Source organism: Equus przewalskii, chromosome 28 (assembly GCF_037783145.1).
Source record: "Equus przewalskii isolate Varuska chromosome 28, EquPr2, whole genome shotgun sequence".
NCBI classification, from domain to species: domain Eukaryota; kingdom Metazoa; phylum Chordata; class Mammalia; order Perissodactyla; family Equidae; genus Equus; species Equus przewalskii.
This window is the reverse complement of record NC_091858.1, coordinates 23,726,078-23,752,334: the sequence shown is the minus strand read 5'-3', so window position 1 is coordinate 23,752,334 and position 26,257 is coordinate 23,726,078. Positions and strand designations below refer to the sequence as shown.

The 26,257-nt window shown below is 42.2% G+C and overlaps 1 protein-coding gene across 4 annotated transcripts in view; it reads left to right on the top strand.

Moving 5' to 3' along the window:
- SNX25 (sorting nexin 25) overlaps positions 1-26,257 on the top strand; it is a 165,452-nt gene that overhangs the window by 53,047 nt on the left and 86,148 nt on the right. For all 4 annotated transcript variants that reach the window (XM_070599045.1, XM_070599042.1, XM_070599046.1 and 1 more), the window contains exon 6: positions 19,561-19,631. In XM_070599045.1, coding sequence (XP_070455146.1) covers positions 19,561-19,631 — 71 coding nt within the window. The remainder of the gene's footprint in view (positions 1-19,560; positions 19,632-26,257) is intronic.

Here is a 26,257-nt window from a genome sequence, read left to right as displayed (position 1 = left end):
CAACAATTATATATTGCCATCTTCCAAATTGCTAATTCTTTCCTCCAAATTATCGGCCCTACTGTTCAGAGCATCTAGATTTTTCTTAATCTCCTCTATTGTGTTCTTCATTTCCAATATTTCTGTTTGGTTCTTCTTTATCGTATCAAACTCTTTTGTGACATAGCTCCTGAACTCGTTGAGTTGTCGGTCAGAATTCTCTCTTAACTCATTGAGAATCCTAATGATGGCTGTTTTGAAGTCATCATCATTTAGGTTATATATCTCATTTTCTTTGGGATTGTTTTCTGTGTATTTGTTACTTTCTTTCTGTTCTGGAGATTTAATGTATTTTTTCATATTGCTTGATGATGTTGATTTGTGCCTCTGCATGGAGATAGAGTTTAGTTGCTCCTTTCACTTGTTTCAGCTGCTGCGGTGGGGGGAGCAGCTGTTTATACTTCACCAACCAGGAACCCTGTCCGTAGTTGCTAACTGGGCCTGGGCCCCTCTTCGTAGCCACAGTGGCCCTTTGGATTCCCTCCTCTGCCGTGGGGGCCGTCACAGGGGGGCTTCAGGCTGCAGGTGCCTACTGTTGTTGCCCACCTAGATGCGCTCTCTCCTTGGGGTCTGCAACGGTGTTATGGGCTTTTCCAGCGGCCAGGGGTGGGATCACTTATATTTGTCGCTCCGTTGCTGTCGGCACCCACCAAATCTCACTTGTCCTCTATGGGTCGCAGGAGAGCTATTGGCATCTTCTACAGTCTGTGGTTAGTACACCTAGCTATGCTGCTTTTGCCCTGGAGTCTTCCAGCCTTGTGGCTGGCGGCTGGGTGCCTTCTACTGGTGCTGTGCAGAGGCTTTCCCTAAGGCTGCTGTGAGCCTGTAGGGTTTCCCCCTAGGCTACTAAGCTGGGTCTCTGGAACTCTCTCCAGCCCCAGTCCTCTCCGAGATCTCCGGCAATCCCTAGCCTCACGGGGTGGGCAACGGCAGCTGGGGGTCGCCCCGCCCTCTGGGATTCTCTCCGGGCATCTCCCGGAGCCGTGAGTGCTCAGCGTGGCCCCTCTGCTAACGACACACAGAGAGTTTTGTCTGCTGCCCGGGCGGAGCTCTGGTGCTTCCCCTCCGGGTCGCCGAACCGGCCTTTGAAAGTTCCCCCAGCCCCGGTCCTCTCTGAGATCTCCGGCAATCCCTAGTCCCACGGGGCGGGCAACGGCAGCTGGGGGTCGCCCCGCCCTCTGGGCTTCTCTCCGGGCCTCTGCCGGGAGGCCTGAATGCTGGGCGTGGCCCCTCTGCTAATGGCAGACAGAGAGTTTTGTCTGCTGCCTGGCGGAGCTCCGGCGCTTCCCCTCCGGGTCGCCGAACCGGCCTTTGAAAGTTCCCCCGCCCCGGTCCTCTCTGAGATCTCCGGCAATCCCTAGTCCCATGGGGCGGGCAACGGCAGCTGGGAGACCTCCGTGCCCTCCGTGTCTCTCTCTGGGACCCTCCGGGCGCCCCGGGCACCAGGCTGGGTCTCCCCGTCAATGGCGGGGAGAGACTCTCCCCGCGGGCTCAGGTGTGCAACTCCAAAGTTTCCCTCTGCGTTTAGGAGTAATTGCGGGGGGTTTAGGTAGGGTTCTGGTCACCTGTTTCCACTGTCGCTCCTCTGTTGTGTTCTCGCTCCTGCCCTAGATGTGTGTGGATCCTCTGGGGGCGTCCGTTGGAAGAAAGCCGCTTGCGGGTACTAGGCTGCCCGTCGGGGTCGGAGAGTTTTCACCTATTTCCACATCCTCCCGGAGGAAAGTCCATCCGCCTTCCGATGTATAGTCGCGTGGGTGTCTCAGACGTCCTGAGATGCTGTCTGGATATCCTTTGTCAAGCGATAAGTGTCCAAATAATTGTAGACTCGAAGGGCAAGAGACAAAGAGGACTACTCACGGCGCCATCTTATCCCACCGTCTTTTGTAGTGACTTCTTTTTTCTTCTTTTCTGGCATCCCAGATGTCAGAGTGAGGATGTGGTGGCTGGATGGCATAATAATTAGAATTTTCCAGGGTCTTCTGGTAGGAGCGGTGATCAACTCTGCTGACAAAACAGGAGCCAAAAATCTGAATGTCATGTTGATGCGGGATATTAGGGGGCAGCTGAATAGGTTTCCCACTGCCAGTGTGGGTGGTGGGATGATGACCACAGTCAAGGAAGGGCAAACCCAAGTTCAGAGCATAGATGCATCCATTAGTGAACTTTGACGATTACAACGATACTGGAGAAAAGACTGTTGTTCCTTTATTTTGAAGATAAAGCAGGAGTCAAAGTAAACATTAAGCAAAGGAGAAAGGGAGGGTTCTGCCCTTATAGAACCTCCTGTGAAGGAGGAGGCAGATTATGGCCCAGGAATGCATCCAGTGCTGAGTTGTGTAATTCTTCTGTGTATTTGTAAGAAGTATTGTAGTGAAAATTATTTACTTGTCCATGAAAAATACAGATGCCTAGGCTTCACTCCCAGGAATTTTTGTATAACTGGTCTGGAGTGGAACCTGGGCATCAGTGTGTTCTAAAATCTCCCCAGGTGATTATAACATGCAACTAGCATTGAGAGTCTCTTTGAAATGTAATATTCTCCCACATGCTACCAATGTGACGTCTTGGCTAGATGTCACGTCATGTCATTAGGTATGTTCTAATTCTCTGGAAACTGTTTGGGATATAGAGTAGGTCTGTGGAGGAGAATGTTGATGAATCAGGACACCTCATCTTTCTCCCATGTTTGTTTTATTGAACAGTGGGCATTTGATCACCAGCCTTCCTGAGAGATGTGTTTAACCCAAGGTTTCACAACATTGGCAAAATTGAATTTGGGGCTGGATAATTCGTTGTCGCAGGGGTTGTTCTATTTATTGTAGAACAGCAACAGCATCCCAAGCCTGTGGCCAATGGATGCCAGTAGCACTCCCGCGGCTGTGACACCCAAGATGTCTCCAGACGTTGCCGTGTGTCCTCTGTGGCTCAAAATTGCCCCTGATGAAGAGCCACTGGTTTAACCCCATGAATAGATTGGCCATATTTATATTAGTTAGAATTAGATTCAGCTGAAGATTGTAGGAGAATCGCAAAATGATGATGACTTAGCAAAGTACAGAAGGTTTTTTCCTTTCTTATATCTTGTCTTTCCTTTCTTATATCTTCTATCTCATTTCCTTTTTTATATCTTATATCCTTTCTTATCTCTTCTTATAAGAAGTCTGGAGTAGGCAGTCCAGGACTGGTTTGGGGGCTCCACCCTCCTCAAGGACCCAGGCTCCTCCTGGCTCACTGCTCTGCCATCCTAAGGGTGTTTTCTAGAATGCCATCCATCACTTCCTAATTCCAGGAAGCAGAATGAAGGCAGAGAAAGACGTGGCAAAGGTCATCCACTGTCATTCAAGAGAATTTCTAAAAGCTGTTACATGACATTTCTGCTTATATTTTGTTGGTCAGAGCAATTGAGATGTAAGTAGTCTTATTCCGGGCAGCCTTTGGCTCAGTTGAAAATGGAGGATTCTGTTACTAAGGGAGAAAGAAGAATGGCTATGGAATAGGCAAATAGCAAGTTCACTACAGGGCTGCATGTTGTATAGTTACAGTGAGGCAGGAGAGTGCTACTTCCCACACCAGCTTTGTGTGGTGTCCTGGACTGGACGTTTGACAAGGTTCAAGAGACGCCAAGCAAATGCTCAAGAAGGGGAAGCTCTCTTTGTTTTTAAGGTACCATTTGTTGACTATCTAATATGTATTAAGCACAATAGCAGGTTCTTTATAATCATCTGATCCTTATAACAACTGTGTGAATTAGATACTATTGTTCTCATTGTATGGGTGAAGAAAGTAAAGTGGCTTCTCCTGGATCACATCGCTAGTAAGTGACAGAGCTGGGATGTGAATTCACTGTCTCACTTCAAATCCCACGTGTCAAGCTGGGAAACCTGCTAGCCAGGTGGGCAGAGAACAGCGGTGACACAGGGCCCCCACCTTGCGGGGTGTCCTGCAAGCACGGCCATGACTCTCCACTGTCCACGAGTCTTTGCAGGCCCTCATCCTTGCATAGAGAACAACACTGGCCAAAGTACCATCATCTGTGGTGAAGACAGTGAGAGACTGCCAGAGAAACAAGTAGTAATAAAGAAAATCAGAGCAGCCTATCACTGCCGTAATTTCATTTACCACCAATACAGTCTTTAGTAGATTTTTCAGTTCTGGATTTGTTTACTTCTGACCCCTCATTTAAAGAGCAACATGGAGAATCTGAAAATAGTAGAGAGGAAATTCTAATGAATGAAAGATTTAAAGTGAAAAAGATTAAGGATTGTTAAGCTTGGAGAAGAGAAGGAAACATTTTATGTAGTACATGAGATTGATGTGGTGTTTTCTGTTTTACTAGGATAAAGCAAGAGGCAGTGGGCACAATGGATGGATGAACTTAGATCATAAATTAACAAGGGAGTGGGTTACTGAGGGAGTTTGTGAAATACTTTTTCTTTAAATATTAAGGGGATGGATTTTCACCTCTGAATTGGTTTTGGTGCATTTGCACATAAAGATAATGTCTTAAAAATATTAAAATTCTTAAAATTGCATGCTTCTCTGTAGAAGAATTTAAATTATTTGGATGTTGAGTGTTTTGAACAGTGACTCTGAAAATTTATTGTGAATCATGAGCATTAAAATAGGATTACGTTAAAAAGGAACATGAAAGAAGAAATCGAGCATACCTCGTGATGAACTAACGCACCGTGTCAGAGATCAATAAGCACATATAAATTGCTGAGGAAAGGGTTCGTGTGGGTGGACAAGGAGATGAGAAATCATAAAGTGTAAAACAAGAGGAACCTGGCAAATTTTTGTGAAAAGAATAAATGAATATAAATTTAGTTTAAAGAAACTCATTAAAATGCGAGGCTGCCTAAGAAAAATGCTCTAAAGGATCTTTCAGTTTTATGAAAAATAACAGTACGTGACTTCAGAATATAATTCCTTCTGTTGGTGTCTGGGAAATAGCAGAGGGCACAGAGGTGGGAATAAACATATCAGAGAACTCAAATTATTTTCATTTAGGAGGCAAGGTAAGTATTGGCAGCCCTGTAAAATTTGATATGAGAAGCGAGGGTTTTGGTGTAAAAAGTTTCTGGTCTCTCTGAAATTAAAGAATGTGCTTGTAACTGAGCAATGCTGGCACTGCGGGTGAGGTGTATCTGCTTTATGATTGACAGTTGGGGCCACGAGTCAGTTTGTGTAAAGCAGTTGGCCTAGGATGTGCATATTCCTAATTGATAGCTTCTACTATTGTTGTTGTTGGTATAATCATTCTCCAAGGATTGCAAAGAGATTTAATTTTATTGTGACCGCTGATCTATTACTAGTGGCCCACTGGAATGCATTGTTTCATTTGGAGGCTTGAGGAGGCCCAATAAATAGCAATGGTCCTCTCTCTGTCCTGAGATGTGAACCATCTTAGAGCCAAGGAATAAGGCAAATGAAGACCAAAATGTCAGTCTTTTTACAGATAGGTCATGGAGACTGCGGTTTATATCTGCAAGCAGTGCACTGTCTAAAACAGAGTCTCAGGATTAGACGGTCTTTCCCACCGAGCTACAGTGGACCCGAGTAAGCCGCCTTGTCCCTGCTTCTCCCTCCCTCCCCAGCTCCCTGGCAGCTGCAGAGTCCACTTGCTGGCTGCCCTCGGAGGCAGAGAACACCAGCACTTACGAGGAAGGAGAACAGAAGGGCTGTGCTTGACAGGCCCTCCCTCCCCTCTGTGATCAGATTAAAAAGCCCTTCCTTCTCTAGGGAGGAGAGGAGAGGCGTGAATGCGGAGTGGAGAGAGATCAGAGATGAGCTTCTTATACTTAGAATGAATATGCAGTTGGAGGTGGGGTGAGGTGAGTGCTTTTACCCTTGGAAAAAAAAGACTGGTGCTAAGTCTCTACTTAACAGAAAAGAATTTTATGGTTCATGAGGTCTGCCAAGGGAATGGTGGTAGAAGTGATATGCTGGTAATTTTTAATAGCTGGCTTTTCAGGGGGAGGGGTGAGAAACCCTGACTTGTAGCATTTGCTGATTTCTGTAGTGTTACTCCTACCCTGGCCAATTTAAAGTCACCAGCATGACATCACTGAATGAAGGGTTGGCACCTTGCAGTAGCATGCCATTTTATATATACAGTGTTTCCACCACACTGGTAGAATAGATGTCAATAACCTCGAGCATAGATAATAGTAAAATGACTAAAATGATTAGGACATGATAAGTTTTGAGTACTTTTACCTTTTAAAAAATTTAACGTATTTAATTGTAAGTTAAGCAATTTTAATAATAGTAGGTTTAATTCCTGAAAATTTAACAGCCAGCTCTCCTCAGCTGGCACAAGCCTTGTGAGCTGGCTCCAGCGAGCACTGAGTGGTGGCCACACATACTGTGCCTTTTGATGATCCTGCACGAGACAGAAATGCAGTTTTTCTAGAGGCAAATGAGGGTCGACAACATGAGAAGTCAACCTATGGTGATCGGTCATGCATCTAAAGTAGACCCTGGCCAAGAACGTGGGCTTAAGAGTCAGTCAGAGCTGGACTTCACAGGATTTTGGCTTTGCTGCTTGCAAGCTGCCTGACCTTGGGCAAGTTATTTAAACTCTGAACCTGAGTTTTAACTGTGAAATGGAGAAACTTCTTCCTATTTCATAGGATTGTTGTGATAATTAAGTGAGATCGTGCATGTAATGCATTACCACAGTTGTCAGGACATGCTAGACTCCCAATAAGAGCTGAAAAAAATAGCAATTGTCAAGAGAAGGCGGCCAAATTCAAAGAGAAGGCAATCAAATCCTATGCAGCCAGCTTGCATAGGATTAATGGATGAGATGAGGCAACAAAATAATATCTTATTTCAGAAAAATCTAAGAATTGAAACATATAGCAGTGGTGCCAAACGTGTATAAGTGAACACTTTATAATGATATTAATAGCTGACAGAAAAATATGAGGAACACTATTAGAAGTAGAAATTAGATATAAATAACAGAGAGAAAAATTCTGGCTTTCTTGAGGTTAACTAAAGGACACCAGCTAGCCAGTGGGGACAGAGCTTTGGTGTCTTCTGTAACGTGTAATTTCTGTACTGGAAACAAGAAAAGGAACACGTGGTAGCGTGTAGTTATTTTAGGAAGACTAAAAGATATAAACAAGATTAAGAAAATAGAAATCACTGATTGCAAACAGATGAAAATGGTTAATACTTGGTATATGTATTTCCAGATTATTTTCTGTATATGTAACATGAGGTGTGTGTGTATGTGCGTTTACATAAGTTCAGGACACCTCAGGCTGCCCTGGTCCAGAACTTTCTAACTGATGTGACTCATATAGGGTATAGGTGTGTGGAGATGAAGGTTTCCTCAGCCCTGGTGTGGGTAGGTGGTGGGATGGCTGGTTACCCCGGTGTTCTGTTCAAATATTATCATTTACCATGTGTGCCGCGACTGGAAAAAGGTTAGAAACATGCCTTAGTCTTTCTGTGGAATCAGCTGCCTTCTGCACACTACAAAAGTGGAAAACAGGTTTAAAGAAAACACCTTTAGAGGGAAATAGTAAATATCAGAGCAGAAATAAATGAAATTGAAACCAAAAAAACAATCAAAAGGCTCAGTGAAACTAAGAGCTGGTTCTTGAGAAGATAAAATTAACAAACTCTTCACTAAGGAAAAAAGAGAGAAGGCTCAAATAAATAAGTTTAGGATGAAAGAGAAGAAATTACAATGGGTACTGTAGAAATGCAAAGGATTATAAGAGAATACTATGAAAAACTATATGCCAACAAACTGGACAATCTAGAAGAAATGGATAAATTCTTAGACTCGTACAACCTCCCAAAACTGAACCAAGAAGAAATAGAGAATCTGAATAGACCAATCACAAGTAAAGAAATGGGAATAGTAATCAAAAACCTCCCCCAAAATAAAAGTCGACAACCAGATGGCATCTCTGGAGAATTCTGCCAAACATTCAAAGAAGATTTAGTACCTGTCCTTCTCAAAATATTCCAAAAAACTGAAGAAGATGGAACACTTCCTAACACATTTTACAAGGTCAACATCACCCTGATCCCAAAGCCAGACAAAGGCAACACAAAGAAGGAAAATTACAGACCAATATTGCTGATGAACATACATGGAAAAATCCTCAACAAAATGTTGGCAAACTGAATACAGCAATACATTAAAGGATCATACACCATGATCAAGTGAGATTTATACCAGGGACATAGGGATGGTTTAGCATCCACAAATCAATCAATGTGATACACCACATTAACAAAATGAAGAATAAAAACCACATGATCATATCAATAGACACAGTGAAAGCATTTGACAAGATCCAACATCCATTTATGGTAAAAACTATGAATAAAGTGGGTATAAAAGGAAAGTACCTAAAGGCCATATATGACAAACCCACAACCCACATCATAGTCAATAGGGAAAAACTGAAAGCCATCCCTCTCAGAACAGGAACAAGACAAGGGTACCCTCTGTCACCACTCTTACTCAACGTAGTACTGGAGGTTTTGGCCAGAGCAATTTGGCAAGAAAAAGAAATAAAAGGTATTCATATTGACAAGGAAGAAGTGAAACTCTCGCTGTTTGCAGATGACATGATTTTATATATATAGAAAACCCTAGAGAATCCACCAGAAAACTGTTAGAAATAATCAGCAACTACAGCAGAGATGCAGGGTACAAAATCAACTTACAAAAATCAGTTGCATTCTATACTCTAATAATGAACTAACAGAAAGAGAACTCAAGAATACAATCCCATTTAGAATCGCAACAAAAAGAATAAAATATCGAGGAATAAATTTGACCAAGGAGGTAAAAGACCTATACAATGAAAACTGTAAGACGTTATTGAAAGAAATCAATGCTGACGTAAAGAAATGGAAAGATGTTCCATGCACATGGATTGGAAGAATAAACATAGTTAAAATGTCCATAGTACGTAAAGCAATCTACAGATTCAGTGCAATCCCAATGATAATCCAATGACTTTCTTCACAGAAATAGAACAAAGAATCCTAAAATTTGTATGGGGCAAGCAGAAGACCCCAAATAGCTAAAGCAATACTGAGAGAAAAGAACAAAGCTGGAGGCATCACAATCCCTGACTTCAAAATATACTACAAAGCTATAGTAATCAAAACAGCATGGTATTGGCACAGGAGCAGACTCACAGATCAATGGAGCAGAATTGAAAGCCCCAAAATAAAACCACACATCTACGGACAGCAAATCTTCAACAAAGGAGCTAAGAACATGCAATGGAGAAAGTAAAATCTCTTCAATAAATGATATTGAGAAAACTGGACAGCCACATGCAAAAGAATGAAAGTAGACCATTAGCTTTCACCATACACAAAAGCTGACCCAAAATGCAACAAAGGCTTGAAGGTAAGATGTTGTTGCCCACAGTGGCAAAGGGCAAAGAATGACAGGTACTGCCAAGGCTACTTGGTTGTTGAAGCAATCAAAGTTTATTGATAAAGGGAAACAGAACAAGGAGCAGGGGTAAAGGGGAACAACAAATTGGTGTTTACAACATCCACACCACAATCAGCCGGGGAAGTCCCAATAGCTTGTATGGCGGGTAGGAGTGCCGATTGTCTGGGTCTGAGGCAAAGCATCCTTTCCTCAGTGAGACTTCCAATTGTTCTATGGCTGTGACTCCCTTTTATCCTAAGTTTTCTCTGGGTTCTGACTCAGGGTTACAACCATTTGGATATTTTGAGTGATTTCTTCTTGTTCCCATGGATGGGGTGTTTTTATCTTTTTTGTTCCCACGGATGGGATGTTTCTAAAGTCCTGTTAGGTGCCTGTCGGGGTGGCCAGCCCAGACAAGGAACATGATGCAGGACGTATTTTTTGGAACTGGTGCCTTGGGGTCAAGGCCGAAGTGGCCATCTTTGGCCCTGAGTCCAGACACATTCCTTTGTGTGGGGCCCAGGCCCAGTGTCCTTGGAAGGTGGGGGTGGGGGTCAATGAACTCTGTACAGATGTGAAACCATAAAACTCATACGAGAAAATATAGGCAGTACGCTTGTTGACATTCCTCTTGGATCTCTTCGAATACCATGTCTACTCGGGCAAGGGAAATAAAAGAAAAAATAAACAAATGGGACTTCCTCAGACTAAAGAGCTTCTGCAAGGCAAAGAAAACCAGGAACCAAACAAAAAGACAATCCACCAACTGGGAGAAAATATTTGCAAATCATACATCTGACAAGGGGTTAATCTCCAAAATATATAAAGAACTCATACAACTCAACAATAAAAAACCAAACAACCTGATCAAAAAATGGGCAGAGGATATGAACAGACATTTTTCCAAAGAAGATGTACAGATGGCCAAGAGGCGCATGAAAAGATGTTCAACCTTACTAATTATCAGGGAAATGCAAATCAAAACTACAATGAGATATCACCTTATACTTGTTAGAATGGCTATAATCACCAAGACAAAAAAGAACAAATGTTGGAGAGGATGTGGAGAAAGGGGAACCTCATACACTGCTGGTGGGAGTGCAAACTGGTGCAGCCACTATGGAAAATTAAAAACTAAAATCAAATTAAAGATAGAAATACCATATGACCCAGCTATCCCACTACTGGGTATTTATCCAAAGAACTTGAAATCAAAATTCAGCAAGACCTATGCACCCCTATATTCATTGCAGCATTATTCACAATAGCCAAGACATGGAAGCAACCTAAGTGCCCACTGACTGCTGAATGGATAAAGAAGATGTAGTATATATACACAATGGAATAGTACTCAGCCATAAAAAAGGACAAAATCATCCCATTTGCAACAACATGGATGGAACTTGAGGGTATTATGTTAAGTGAAATAAGCCCGACAGAGAAAGACAAACACTGTATGATTTCCGCCATATACGGAAGATAAGGAAATACATGGATAAAAAGAAAAGATTAGTGGTTACCAGAGAGGAAGGAGATTTGGGGGGTGGGCATAAGGGGTAAAGGGGCACATATGTATGGTGACTGGTAAATAATAATGTACAACTGAAATTTCACAGTGTTATAAATTATGACCTCATTTTTTTTAAAAAAAACCCCTTTAGTGGGAAGAACATGTAACTCCTCTAAAATATTGGAAATATTTGCCTTGTTTGTGCTCCAGCTCCTTGACCCTTCCTGCTGAAAACCATTCAACAGTCCTTGTGAAAAGATAGCTCAGAACCTTGTTATCTGCAGGAGCGCTCAGACATAAAAACTAAAATGAAATACTTGTCTTTGTTCATAATATTGGTGAAGACGAAAAATTTGATGGCACCTAGTGTTGGCAAGAGTATAGGAAAATAGCCAACCGCATGTCCTGCTGATAGGGGTATAAATTATTACCTTTCTGTGACTCAATTTTCTATTATGAAAACAGATCACAAAATGTGCATTATTTTTGATACAATTATTGTTTATAAAAACTTAGCTTAATGAAATGATCATGAATGTATGGAAAGATTTCTCCAAGAATGTTTCTTGCAATTTTATTTAAAATAGAGAAAAGCTTGAAGTAACCAAAATGCCTGAGAATAAGGGTTTGGTTAAAAAAAAATTTTGGTGCCTCTATTTGGATTGCTGTGTAACAATGGTGTTGCACTAGAATATTTAATAATATTGGAAGATAGTAACTCTAAGTTGATAAATTAAAAAGGCTCTAAGTCAGTATTTGTAGCATAAATTCAGTCTCATAAAACAAAAAAGAATTACTTTTTCATAGAGAAAAAGTTATAAAGATATACCAGATGTTAATCATGGTTAACTTGGAATGTTGTGCTGTGTATATTTTCCCATTTTCTTCAATAAACATATGTTACTTTAGAGAAAGTAAAATCTGCCGGCCGTTTATCAGGCTGGGATCACAGACACTAAAGCCGGGTACAAAGTTAACAGGAAACAGTATTTCTTCCAAGTATATCTAGTGGCTGCAAAATGTCATACTGATTCCTCTCTTTGAGTGACTATTGCTTTCTCCTTCACTGAGGAACTGTGCTCTCTAAACTCTCAGACTATCAGAAACTTTGCTGTTTGAAATTATATTAGTAAAAATGACACACTCTACCCTTGCCTGGAGGATTTCAATCATTTTGACACAGACAAGCAGCCTCATTTACAATCCATACGCAGAGCTGCAGATAAGGGGTTTCTGGACTCAACATTCCATGTCTTAACTTAACTTTGTTGTTTCCAAGGACATGGGACCCTAGATCCACCCGAAACTGACCCCTTTACACAGCCCTGCATTGAGCCTGTCACAATGCTGCTTCATTTACATTTCATCTACACTCCACCCATCCCCAGAATCTCATAGTAAGTTTACCTTTCCTTTTTTGGGGGAAGACACCCCCACAGTTCCTCCTGCTCCTTGCATTGGGCCAATAAACCTGATTTTGTTGGACTACAGTGACCCTGGTGGTCAGTGATTGGTTAAGTCAAGACACTCTTATAGTTAGGAAAAAGTAAGGCTACTTAACAATGTTTTAACATGTGTTTCACAAACACATGCACATACCATGTCCCTAAGTTGTGCATACCTAAAGAGTCAACCGCAGTGTTAAGGAACAATAATGATACTTAACGCATAGTGCTGAACTCTCACTGTGGGCAGGCGCTGTTCCAGATATTTTAAAGGTGTTATCTCATTTAGTGTTCATGGCAACCCTATGAGGAAAAATACAGTTATTCTTCTTTTTACAGATGAGGACTCTTGAGCTTTAGAATTTTCAGTAATTTTCCGAGTGACACGGTGAGTGTTGAAAGCAGGATTTGAACACAGGAGGTCGGGTGGCACAGCACACGTTCGTAACTGCTCTGATACACTTCCTGATTTGGGGGACACCTTCCGCTTAGCTAGCTGAAGTCATCGTGGCTTGCTTTCTTCCCAAACTCTTTAGCTGAAGTCCCCTTAATGAAAACATTGTCCTCAGCCTAGTACAAGTAGCCTGTGGCAACTCTGAAAACATTATTTTTAAGTTTTTAACTTTTTCTTAAACATTTGTGTGTATACAGTATTCCAATCTATAATAGATCCTTGCTATTTTTAACATGAAACAGCATTTTAAACCATTTACCATATTGTCCACCTGAGACTAGGATTTGTCTGCGTTTGACTCTCCCATGACATTCCAGCACGTGCACGCCCAAGACGGCTCTAATAATAAAGCGTTATTTTTTAAAAAATCTGTCTAGGTGTGCCTGATAAAATGAAGAGACTAATTTTTTTTTTTCTATGGCTCATAAATAACTTTGAAATCAATTCTAATAGAATTCCAAGGCTGTTCTCAACAACAGACAGTAGAAGGGCAATACATCTATAGATTTCTAAGGTGATTTTGAAGGACTGTGTGGCATTTCAAGTGAGTTTAACCTTGGTGGGAAGAGTTCATCAATACACACCTTCTCTAAGTCTTTATTTGTTTAGCTAAGTGAATAAAGATAAAGAGAGGTGAGGTGGTGACTCAGACGGGCTGGTGGCAGCTGTCTTTGTGTGATTTTTTTTTTCCCTTGTCCCTGGGAAGGGGATACTGTAGGTAGGATCTTGCCAAAGTTGGAAAAGAGCTGAATTCTTGTCAGGCTGCTTCCTCTTAATACCTGGGTTTACATTATCATTTGGAAAAACACATACCAGCAATCTCTGCACTTTTTTCTTTTTTCTTTTTAAAGATTGGCACCTGAGCTAACAACTGTTGCCAATCTCCTTTTTTTTTTCCTTCTTCTCCCCAAAGCTCCCCAGTACATAGTTGTATATTCTAGTTGTAGGTCCTTCTGGTTGTGGCATGGGGGACGCTGCCTCAGCATGGCCTGATGAGCAGTGCCATGTCCGCGCCCAGGATCCGAACCAGTGAAACCCTGAGCCACCGAAGCAGATGCATGAACTTAACCACTCGGCTACAGGCTGGCCCCAATCTCTGCACTTCTGACCAGGAGAATGTTTACAACTATATGTCCTCCTGGTTTTTGAACCAAACTGGGCACCAGCAAGTCCATGTTCCCCCTGGAGGAAGAAAGCCCAGAGAGTACTGGGTATCGGTATACCTGAATAGGTCCCCAGAGGACCAGGAAGCTCGTGCCATCAGGATAGCCAGCATTTGGATGTATATGTTATATGGTTTTGTTGAGAATGAAAAAGCTACTCATTTCCTACTTTACCTTTTGGTATCAAGTGAAGGTGAACTCTGCAAATTTAATAATCGCCTTCAAATGCCTGCTGTATGCAAAGCACTGCGTGAGGAGGGCCTGGTGTATATAAAGATGAATTGCTTGTGGATCCTTGGATTCTTTCCCCTGCCGTCAAGTTGTTAGTAGTCCAGCGTCAGAGACCCATGTGGGTATAAATAGCTAAATATGAAGCAAGATATTAAGACCAGAAGTGGAGTGTAAAGAGCCAAAGAAGTGGATAGGAGCAAATATTTCGCCTGTGAAAGAGAGAGATCTAAGAAGTTTCAGAGAGGAAAGGCCATGAACTGAGTGTTTAAGAACAAATAGAATTTCAGCAGATAAGGGGGAGGGGTTGCATGCAAGAGGGAGCAGAAACAGAGTGAAGGCTGGGAGTCAGGAAGGAGCTGGAGTGTGTTTGTTGTATTGCATGCAGTCTGGTTTGGCAGGAAAATGGATGCGAGAGAGATATAGAAGGCAGTAAGGCTGGAAAGATTGTCTGGCATTGGCTGTGCTTATGTACTTAGAAAGGCTTTAGACGAGATAAACATTAACCTATATTGAATTTTAGGGTAGCGGGAAAATGATTAAGAACATGAGCTTTAGTGTCAGGGAGTTCTGGGTTGTAATTTTGGCTTTGGTATTTAAAAGCTGTGAGACCTTGGATAGATTTCTTAATCCACCTGAGCTCCGACTTCCTCCTCTGTAACGTGGGGATAATTACGGCAGATTGTTTATGAGGATTAACTGAGATCATGTGAATTGAAGTATCTAAACAGGTACCTGGTCCCTAATGAAAGAAATCTATAAATGTTAGCTAGTATTGCATTATGATTTTATGGATTCCTTTTGAAAAATATCTCTTTACTCAGATGGTGTGTATTTTCTTCAGTGCCACTGATGACTCATTTGTTCCAGAGTGTGAATCACTAAGAATATCAAAGGAAGAGATTGTTCCTATTGTTTGTACCTGTTGTGTTACAGATGTTATGCTTATTAATTTAGCTTGTTGTCTTCGTCAGTTTGGACTGCTGTAACAAAAATACCATAGAACGGGTGGCTCCAACAACAGACATTTCTTTCTCACACTTCTGGAGGCTGGGAAGTCCAAGATCAAGGTGCCGGCAGATTCCGTGTCTGGGGAGGGCCCACTTCCTGGTTTGTAGACGGCTGTCTTCTTGCTGTAACCTCACGTGGTGGACGTGGTCTCTTTTATAAGGACGTTCATCTTATTTATGAAGTTACCCCCATCATGACCTAATCACCTCCAAAAGGCCCCACCTCCAAATACCATCACACTGGGGATTAGGCCTCAACATACATATTTTGGGGGGACACAAACCTTCATTCCATAGCACTCATTAGTATTTACTGAGGGCCTACCATATGTTTAGTGCCAAGGTAGGTCCTATAGGAGAATGCAAGACACAATCCCTGTCTTCAGAGAGGCTCATGATCTAGTTGGAGAAAAAAAAGGTAGCATATCTTTATTATAAACAAAGCCACAGCTTTGTCTTAGGCTTAAATGTGTTACCATTTTTTAAGGAAGTGTTATGTCCTTAAAGGACCGGGCACACCATTTTCTTTGTTCCTAGCACTCTGGAAATGTGACTCTTTATAACTGCAATATAAAATGGTATATGAGTAGGTGCTACTAGAGAGCAGAAGTAATTTAGGATTTCAGAGAAGAGAAAGATTAATGTGGATTAGAGAGACTGGGGAAGATTCGAGGGAAGAAGGAGTATATGGAAGATCTAGTTAGATGGAAAAGTAGGGAGATTGTTTCCAGAAGGAATCAGCATGAGCAAAAGCTTGGAAAGTGACTCTAGTTTGGGGAGGGCAGTGTAGGAACTGGCCTGGCCTAAGTCCAGGTTTATATTGAGGAGAAAAAGAGGTTGGGTTGGGTAAGAGGGCCAGTGCCAAGTTGCAGAGGGAATGGCAGGCTGGAATGCAGGGTGACTCTTTTGGCGAGGTCACCGGAGGTGTGGAGTAAGGGAGGCATGAGATGAAAGTGGTCTTTAGGACCATTTTTTGACAGGGGTGCTCAGGATGGTTTTGATGGGAGAAAGAGCTGAAGTCAAGGAGGCAGTTAGACTGTTCAGCCATTGCAGTGACTCACGTGTGCGAAGACAGCCTGAACTGGGGTGGGGACAAAAGGAAGAACAAGAAGGGAGCTTAATTAGAGATTCTAAGGACAGATCAATAGGGCTTTGAGACTGAAATTTACTGGTGGGGTAGATGTCTAAGATGCTAAGATTTTGAGCCTAGAAGGATAGAGGGATGATGATGTTAGTGCAGACGTGGAGAGGTAAGGAAAGCTTCCCATGCAGGAAAGAAGGTAAGTTTAGTTTGAACAGGCTGAGATAAGTAGATGGACGGTTTGGAAAAGGTTTAAAAATGACTTATAATTCTACCATTTTAATACAACTGCCTTTCATTTTCCTTTATCCCTATTTTATATTGTAGCCCTGGTTCATAAACCCACAGATTTACATATCTGCAGTCATAAATATACATGCTATTTTGCATCTTTGAATTAGTCTGTCATTAAAATATATTTTTAGGTAATCTTTGTAATTCTAAATATTGTTGGCTGAGCGCTTTCCCCTTAGTCTGATATGTCCCCAGAGCTTCCTGAGAGCAGGGACCATATTGGTGATTCCTGTGTGTCTAGAACATAGAAAAAGATTAACAGCTGTTTATTTGATGAAAGCATATTGACCACATAGATTATTCCCCTGCTTTTCTTTGTAGAAGCTGCTATGACAAGCATGTGTGTATATATATATATATATATATATATATATAGTCATATATATATATATATTGCTTCTATTAAATGGTTTCCTTGTGATAAGTTCTGAGATTGGAATTGCTGTATGAAAGGACATTGGTCTATTTGCAGGTCATCCAGGTGGCAATGCCCAAGGAGTTTGCAGACAGGTGCTGGGGTTGAGTGAGAAGTCAGTACTTTCCACTCATAGAACCTAAGTCCAAGGTTAAATTGCAGAGTTGGTTAGGGAGTGTTAGACTTTGATGGTTCCAGGTACTAGGTTTGTCTATGCTTCTTATTTACTTATTTATTTATTTTTGCTGAGGAAGATTGGCCCTGAGCTCACATCTGTGCCAATCTTCCTCCTTTTGCTTGAGGAAGATTTGCCCTGAGCTAACATCCATGCCAGTCTTCTTCTATTTTGTATGTGGGTCACCGCCACAACATGGCTGCTGACAAGTGGTGTCGCTCCGTGCCTGGCAACCGAAGCTGGGCTGTGGAAGCAGAGTGTGCTGAACTTAAGCACTAGGCCACGGGGCCAGCCCCTGTGTATTCTTCTTATTGTTTCCTCAGTCATTCAGTAACTCACAGGAAAATTCATGGAAAGAGCTATTTTTGTGTTTTACCATTATTTTGAGAAATGAAGGCAGTTCCATCAGAAAACTACTGATCTTTGATGCCCTAGCGAGGTGTCCGTTTGGAGAACACTGCCTGAGTGTGTATTCAGCCTCCAGATGTCTTCTCTGTGTATGGAGTCTTCAAAGAGCTCCCTATCTTTTGGGATGGCGTTCGGCCATGAGACAGCTTGACACACAGTGACTTAAACAAGTTTGGGATGTATTTTCCTCGTCTAACAAGATATTCTGAGATAGGTTGTCTGGGGCGTTGTGATGGCTCAGTCATGTCACTGGAGACCTAAACTACTCCTGTCTTTTTACATCACCTCCTAGCTTGCAACTTTTGTCCTCATGGCTGCTGTGCCTTCATCCAACAGCATCCTTGTTCCATGCAGGAAAATTGGGGGAGGACAAGGACGAAAGCCTGAGAAGGCTTTTCTGTGGGGTCTGCCCCTTTAGAAAGCTTTCCTGGTATCCCCACCCGGCCCAGCAAGTTCTGCTCATATCTCATAGACTAGAACTATATGCGATGGCCGTCCCTACCTGCTAGGGAGAAGGTTAGCATTTTTAGCTGGGTGCCTTGCTTTCCTTGATAAAGCTGGTTCAGATAGTGAGGAAGGAAGAGAGAAAGGATGGTGGCAACCAGCAGCGTCTGCCACAGTCTCCAGGTGACATGCCAACAATGCTCCCAGCAGCCTGTTCTTTGAGGTGAGGAGAGGCAGGTGTCAATATTTATATTACACAAGTGAAGACATAAAAAGATGTGAATCTGTGAAGAGTCCATGAATAGCTATGACTGTGATGAATTCGTGTGTGTCATCTGGGTTTTTGTTGAAAAGCAAAAGAACGTATCTTACTTTGTGCTCTAAAAGCCAGCCAAATGTGGTGTTAAATCTTAGAATGCAGCCAAGTTTGTGTTCAGAGTAAGAATGAATGTTAAATAGCTTTATTATGGTCAGATTCTTAATCAGTCAACGTAATTAAGGGCTAGGAAACAGGATAGATGAGTTTGGTCAATCAATACTTAGGAACCATTGAGTAGCCCTTAAGAACTTGGGTTCATGAAGCCCAACTGAATATGCTCAGAACAGCCACAACTTTAGGATTGTCCTCAGCACTGAAAGTATAAATTTTTATTTTTCCTGACTTGGAGCTGTTCTCAGTCACACATACATACACCTGGTGCTGTATTCCTGTGGTTCTCAACTCGCTCTGTGGGTTAGAATTACCTGGGAAGCTTAAATAGTATTGACGCCAGACTTCCACTGCAGATACTCTGATTATCTTCGTCTGGAATGGTCTTCTAAGTGAGAAGTAATGAGGGAAATCACTAAGACGGTGGCAGTAGGACTGGAGGGGAGAGGACATCTTTGAGAAGTAGGTAGGATAGCACCTCCAATAGAACTTCCTGCAATGATGGAAATGCTCCATTTGCACTGTACGGTATGGTCCATGAGGCACATGTGGCTATTGAGCACTTGGAATGTGGCTAGTACAACGGAGGAACTAAAATTTTAATTTAATTAATTAAAGTTGCCACATGTAGCTTGTGGCCACCTTATCGGACAGTGTAGATTTAGGAGGTAGAATCAATAGGCTCGGGTTGCTAGTGGGGGAAGGGGAGGATAGTGGTGGGGGCTGAAAGAGAGGGAGGAGTTGAGCATAACCTCAAAGTTCCTATCTTCAGAGAAGGGGCAGGTGGTAATGCTTCTGGTATAGGGATCGGAGTCGGGGGAGTGAGTTCATGATTCTTACGTTAGGGTCTCAGAAATGGCTAGCACGTGCCATGGCATAGCGCCTGGCTCAATCCGTGTTGGATAATTTTAATGATCCTTGGGCGAGATTCGCAGTTCTGGTGTTATATTTGATTCGTACAAATGTAGTCTAAAAGTGTCTCTGAAAATAGTATTTTCTTCCTTTCAATCTTTTCTTTTTCTCTTTTTAAAAATCAGGTATCAAATTGTAGTGGAAATAATCCAAGCAACTACCATTAGCAGCTTTCCCCAGCTGAAGAGGCACAAGGGTAAGAACCAGTTTGTTTTCTTCAGTTCTACACTCTGAAGGGCCTGGGTCCATCCCCGCTCTTCTCTCCTGTCAGAGCTTTGGCAAGTATGAGCATTCTTCTGGCTTACATTTAAATATGTCAGATTTATTAAGATCATCGTGTAACAGCGTTAGAGAAAGTCATTATAATTTCATCCTAACAAAAACCTTCGTTTGTATTTCTTTGTTCCCTTGTAAACTTTATTCATCTGTAGTCATAGTTCTAGAAGATTAAAATCATTGGCTATATAGTGCTTCTGTTATGTTTTTAAACTAAACATGATTCCTTAGTTTTTTCTCGTGTTAAAATTTAATCTTAATATTCATTAATATTTCTATCTTGAGACATAATCTTGATAGTCATTTAAATGACTCCAGTGAGTTGATGTTTCATAATTTGCGTAACCTTTTCCTTTAGTTAAACATTTGTAATATGAAGAGCTGCTTTCCTCCTTCTACTCTGGTAAATTAAAAAAAAAAAGTTCTAGGGGCTGGCCCCGTGGCCGAGTGGTTAAGTTCGTGCGCTCCGCTGTAGGCGGCCCAGTGTTTCGTTGGTTCGAATCCTGGGTGCGGACATGGCACTGCTCATCAAACCACACCGAGGCAGCGTCCCACATGCCACAACTAGAAGGACCCACAACGAAGAATATACAACTATGTACCGGGGGGCTTTGGGGAGAAAAAGGAAAAAAAAATAAAATCTTTGGAAAAAAAATTCTGCTTAAAAAAAAAAAAAAAAGTTCTGTGTTTTTTGTTTCCTGTTTGTTTCCCTCCAAATGAAGAGATTTTTTACTCAGGCATGATACTAAGGAATCTTAAGGTGTGAAGATGGCTCTCAACTTCCTTGTAATTTGCCGGTGCTAGCTTATTCCCCCTCTCACATATGAAGCTGAAGGACATGTTAGTGTCTAGACTGCACAGCAGGTCTTGATTCGTAGCTGAGAGGCAGCAAACACTTCTGTCCACGGAGATCTCCAGGCTCACTCAAGTCCCTGTCAGGGAGTAGGGGGCTAACAGAACAAGGAAGAGGCGGCCCAGAGACATGAAATGTGCTCCCAGGTTTCTCTTTAGCACGCAGAGGCAAAAGGAAGCTTGGGCTGGGGAGGTTTATTGTCTCTGAGTCACTGGCAGAAGGCAGGAGCTTTCTAAAGAAGGAAATGAAGGTATAGATTATGAGGAGACACTAATTCTTAATCTCAGCCCAGTAAGGAACATGGTGCAAATGCGTTCATTTAGAAATGCGTACTGAACACTGGCTAGGTGATTGTGATGCGGTAGTGAGCAAGACAAAATCTCTCATTCATTGAGTCCCTAAACTAGGCTGGGAGAGAATCAGACAATAAGAGAATAGAATGTACCATATTTCAAGCAGCGACATGTGCCTTGGGGAAGAACAGAGCTGTGGGGGAGGCGTGTGGTAGATAATGCTGGTTCAGCTGGAGTGGAGGCTGGTTGTGCATTCAGGTCAGGTGACCTCACCCTGGTGGTCACCTGTGAACCAAGACCTGGTGACCTGAGGGTGTCTGGGGAAGGGCAGGTGCAAGACTCTGAGGCGGCAGCAGGCGGCCTGTGTGGCTGGAAAGGAGTGAGTCAGGGGAGGGAAGCCAAACGTGAGATCAGAGAGGCGGGGGGGACCCTAACAGGAGGGGCCTTTCGGGCTGCAGGGACTTTGGCTTTTGTTCTGAAGGAGGAAAGAAGTCCTCGGGGGCTTTTGAGCAAAGGGGATGTGATCTGATGAATTCCTACAAGAGCACCGGCTCTGTTCCTCTCCTTTTTCTCAGAGTTCCCCCAGAGAGGGTGCTTCATTTCAGACAGTCTGACAGATGTTTTAAAGAGAATAGTAGAGATGGATTTCTCGTTGCCACCATTATCTTTTCTCAGTGCTCCTCCTTGTTATTTGAGTTTAGTCAGAAAAATACCTTATTTTGTGTTATTGTCTTAGTTTATTAGGGCTGCCGTAACAAAGTACCCCAGACTGAGTGGCTTCAGCAACAGAAATTTATTTCCTCACAGTTCTGGAGTCTAGAAGTTCGAGATCAAGGTGTTGGCAGAGTTGGTTCCTTTTGAGGGCAGTGATGGAGGGATCTGTTTCAGGCCTCTCTTCTTGGTTTGTAAGATGGATCTCTTCTTCCTGTGTCTTTGCATCATCCTCCCTCTGTCCGCGTCTGTCTGAATTTCCTCTTCCTACAGGGCCACCAATCCCATTGGATTAGGGCTCATCCTAGTGTCCCCGTTGTAACTTAATTGCCATTCTCAAGACCCTGTCTCCAAATATGCTCATTCTGAGGTCCTAGGACTTCAATATATGAATTTTAGGGATCGGGGGAACACAGTTCAGCCCATAACAGTTATGGTACTAGACATGCTCAGTGACACTTCTTTCTTTCATGCCTCCATTTTCCGTCTAGGCTGTCCTTACAACTGTCTAGGACGTCCTGGCCTCCTTCTGTTCACACAGTGGGGGAAAGGCAAATAACAGGCTGAGCTCACTGGGGGCCTTGGAGCTCTTTTGCCTGGAGACAGAGAACATAGGAGGCTGGTTTCATTACTTCTCTGATGTCACTGGCCAGCAGTGATGATCATCTCCAACCTCTGCGTCCACATAGTTTAATACTCCAGGGGATTTTAGTCTTCCTGCTTTTTACGAAGTTAAGCTGCCAAGATTGGCCCTTTACAACGTGCTTAGGGTTTAAGTGAAAACTTAACATGAGAGTGTATGTGCATTTTATGTTATAAGGACAAATTAACTGGCAAAATTTACTTTAAATTTGGTGTATTTGGGTTGAATTTTAATGATAACTGAAGCATTTGGTTTATTATGTGTGTTAGTTTCCTAGAGATGCCATAGCAAAGTACCACAGCTGGGTGTCTTCAATAAGAAAAATGTGTTCTCTCGCAGTTCTGATAGCTGGAAGTCCAAAATCAGGGTGTCCGCAGGGCCACACTCTCTCTGGACACTCTAGGGAAGAATCTCTTCCACGCCTTTCTCTTGGTTTTTGGTGTTGCCAGCACACCTTGACATTCTTTGGCTTGAAGACACATCACTCTAATCTCTGCCTCTTTCCTCGCATGGCGTTCTCCCTGGGTCTCTGTGTTTGTTTTCTTACAAGGACAAAGTCGTATTGGATTAGGGCCCGCCCTAATTAAGATGAACTCATCTGAATGCGAGTACATCTGCACAGACCCCATTTCCAAATAGGGTCATATTCACAGGTACCAGGGTTTAGGACTTCATCATATCTTTTAGGGGACACAGTTTAACCCACAACATTATAACTGATAAGTTTAAGATGGCTCTGTAGTTCCTTTTTTGTGAAAATGCTAGGAACATTTATTTTCAGTAAGCTGTATGACCACATTAAGATTTGCTACATTAATCTCCTTTTGGGTTAATTCTGGTACCAGTAGTTGGCTTTTTCTAGATTAGTCTCTTTGAAGTCTGTAATAGGACTCAAAGGAAGAAATCTCAGCCAGAAGGGGAATAGCTGAAACCGTCTAGGTGATTTCAGTCACAGTGTGTCTTCGTGTCCAGAACACAGACAGGCTCCGTGGCATCAGTGCTCTAGCAAATTGCGTGGGTCTGTATAAGAATGAAGGGAAACATAAGTGACCAAGAAAAGGTACATTGCATTTCATCCAAAGTTAAAAACTTGTATGTGTCATAAGAAAGTTAAAAAGACACCCCAGAGAATGGGAAAAAATATTTCCAAGTCATAAATACAATATAGAGCTTGTATCCAGAATATATAAAGAACACATACAACTCAATAATCAAAAGACAACCCAATTGAAAAATGGGCAAAGGATTTTCATAGATATTTCTCCAGAGAAGATATATAAATGGCTAATAAGCACATGAAAACATGCTGTGCATTATTAGACATTAGGGAAATGCAAATCAAAACTGATAGGAGATACCACTTCACACCCACTAGAATTCTAGGCTACAGTAAAAAGCAGATAATAACATGTGTTGGTACGGATGTGGAGAAATTAGAACCCTCATACATTGCTAGTGGAAATGGGAAATGGAAAACAGTTTGGCCGTTCCTCAAAATGTTAAACGTAGAATTACCATGAGACCTGGAGTTTCCAATCCTAGGTATATACCTGAGAGAAGTGAAAACATGTCCGCAGAAAACTTGTGCTTGGATGTTTGTGCTAGCATTATTCATGATAGCCAAAAAGTCGAAACAACCCAAGTGGCCATCAGCAAAAGGTGGTATATCCATACAATGAAATATCATTCAACAATAAAAAGGAATGAAGTATTGATAGATGCTACCACTTGGATGAACCTTGAAAACATTATGCTAACTGAAAGAAGCCAGTTAGAAAAGGCCACATATTGCATGATTTCATTTATAGGAAATGTCCAGAGTAGGCAAATCTATACAGAGAGAAAGTAGGTTATTGGTTACCTAGGGCTGTCAGGGTAGAGATGAGATGAGGTGGCATGGGGAATGAGGAGTGACTACTAATGGGTACAAGTTTTCTTTTGGGGGTGATGAAAATGTTTCTACATTTAGATTGTGGTGATGGTTGTACAACTCTGAATGTACTGAATTGTTTGCGGTAAATGGGTAAAATTTGTAGTATGTGAATAAATATGTAGTATGTGAATATGTCAATAAAGCTGTTGGAAAAAAAAAAGAAGGTGGAGACTGAAAATTCAGTTTGTGGCAAAGCCAGCTTAAGCGTGTGGCTCGTGGCTGCCTTACTGGACACTGCAGGAGGTAATTGGGGATTTCTAGGAGTCTTTAGTACTTATTCAGTGATTAAATTAAACAGCGTGTTCAAGTGTCTAGCTTGGTTTCTGGCATGGACCTATTTAGTACCGTTGAACTCGAGTAATAAGTCAAGTCTTAAGTTCTTTGATCAAACCTATTTCACTTTTTAAGTTTTATTCCAAATTCCAATTGGATAGTCCTGGTTTATTTGGTTTGGCTCTGAGCCAGAGAGTCTCTTCCGTTCTTGAAGTCTAGGACTCTGCTTCTCGTGGATGCAAAACTAGCTTGAAATAACCTTACAGGCTTAGAGTTGGGGAGAAGTGGTTTGCATGCCAGGGTGACTTCACGTTAGGCTCCACGGTTCTGATTCGTTTGGCTTACGTGAACGTCCAAGTAGACTAGCACCTGGAGGCTTTACTGGGCCCCGAAAGGTCCTTCCTTTAGGGATCAGGTGAAGAGCTGGGAATAAATCAGACGAGACTTGAGAGGAGAAAAGTAGAGGGGACTGGCTATTTGTTACGTGGTATTAGCTCTTCTGTCGCACTTTGACCTTTCAGTAGATACAAACGTGTGCTGGAGAACTTTGTGGAGAGAACCAACTTCTGTGTTAACTTCACAAAGCAAGTTCTTAGGCTTTTTGTAACCCCATGCAGCCAATAAATGTGGAGAAGTGAGATTAACCCGATTTTATAATTAGCTTTTCAGTTTAGTCTGTATATTATGGCATGTTTTGATGTGATATTTACATTCTATTTTTTTATCGAATTATTCTGCTAAAAAAGTGTTCAATATTTTTCATAAGTTATTTGAGTTATTAGATGTTTAAAATCGTATAAAAATTAGTTTTTGACAAAAGAAGTAGTTAAAGTTTTTCCCTATTCTTATTCAGGTTATGGTTATGGCGTGGTTATGACTCAAGTCTATTTGTGTTCATATTTTTGTCATAAAGAAAACATTTCAATGTAACTACTGTCACTGGATGGACGTTGTGGTCCTAACAGATTTGGAGAAACAACGTAATGTGCAATCACATATGGAAAATGGAAATAAAAGTTGAAAGCGTTGATTAGTTGAAATCTTTAAAAACAGTTTTTGGAGTATTCCATCTAGGAGGGTGATGCAGTGTCTAGGAATGCAGTACAGTAGTCCAGGACCTGGATAATGGGCGTGGAAAGGAAGGGATTGATAAGGAAGATGATGAAGGAAAAACAGCCTCCGCGGTGGCTGCTCAGATACGGGGATGGATCAGGTGATGAGATTATAGGACTGGTACAGCCTGCTGTCTAGGGAAGTTAAATTAGGCTGAGATCATAACTTCTGGTGGCTGCTGTTTCTGGTATGTCCCATTGCTTCAGGTTGGTGAGATGAGGTTTGGAGTATAGAAGAAGAAGTGCGAGAGCAGGAGTTGGGGGACCTTGGTCGGAGTGAGGCTCTCCTGCCAGCTTCCTAAGAAACATGGGCAAGTCCTTTTATTTCTCTAGGACTCAGTGTTTTCAGTCTTTAGATTGAGTGGTCTAGGTGATTGTAAAGAGTTTCTCAGTGTAGACACTGGAAGAGTCAGAGAATGTATAAAGGGGCTGGTTTAGGGGTGAGAGTGCTCACTGGTCTTGGGCATTCTGGATTTGGGACAACAAGAGGATAGAAAAGTGCCCATTTGGCATTTCTTTTTTTTTTGAGGAAGATTAGCCCTGAGCTAACTACTGCCAGTCCTCCTCTTTTTTGCTGAGGAAGCCTGGCCCTGAACTGACATCCATGCCCATCTTCCTCTGCTTTTTTTTATATATGGGATGCCTACCACAGCATGGCGTGCCAAGTGGTGCCATGTCCGCACCCAGGATTCGAACCAGTGAACACTGGGCCACCAAGAAGCGGAATG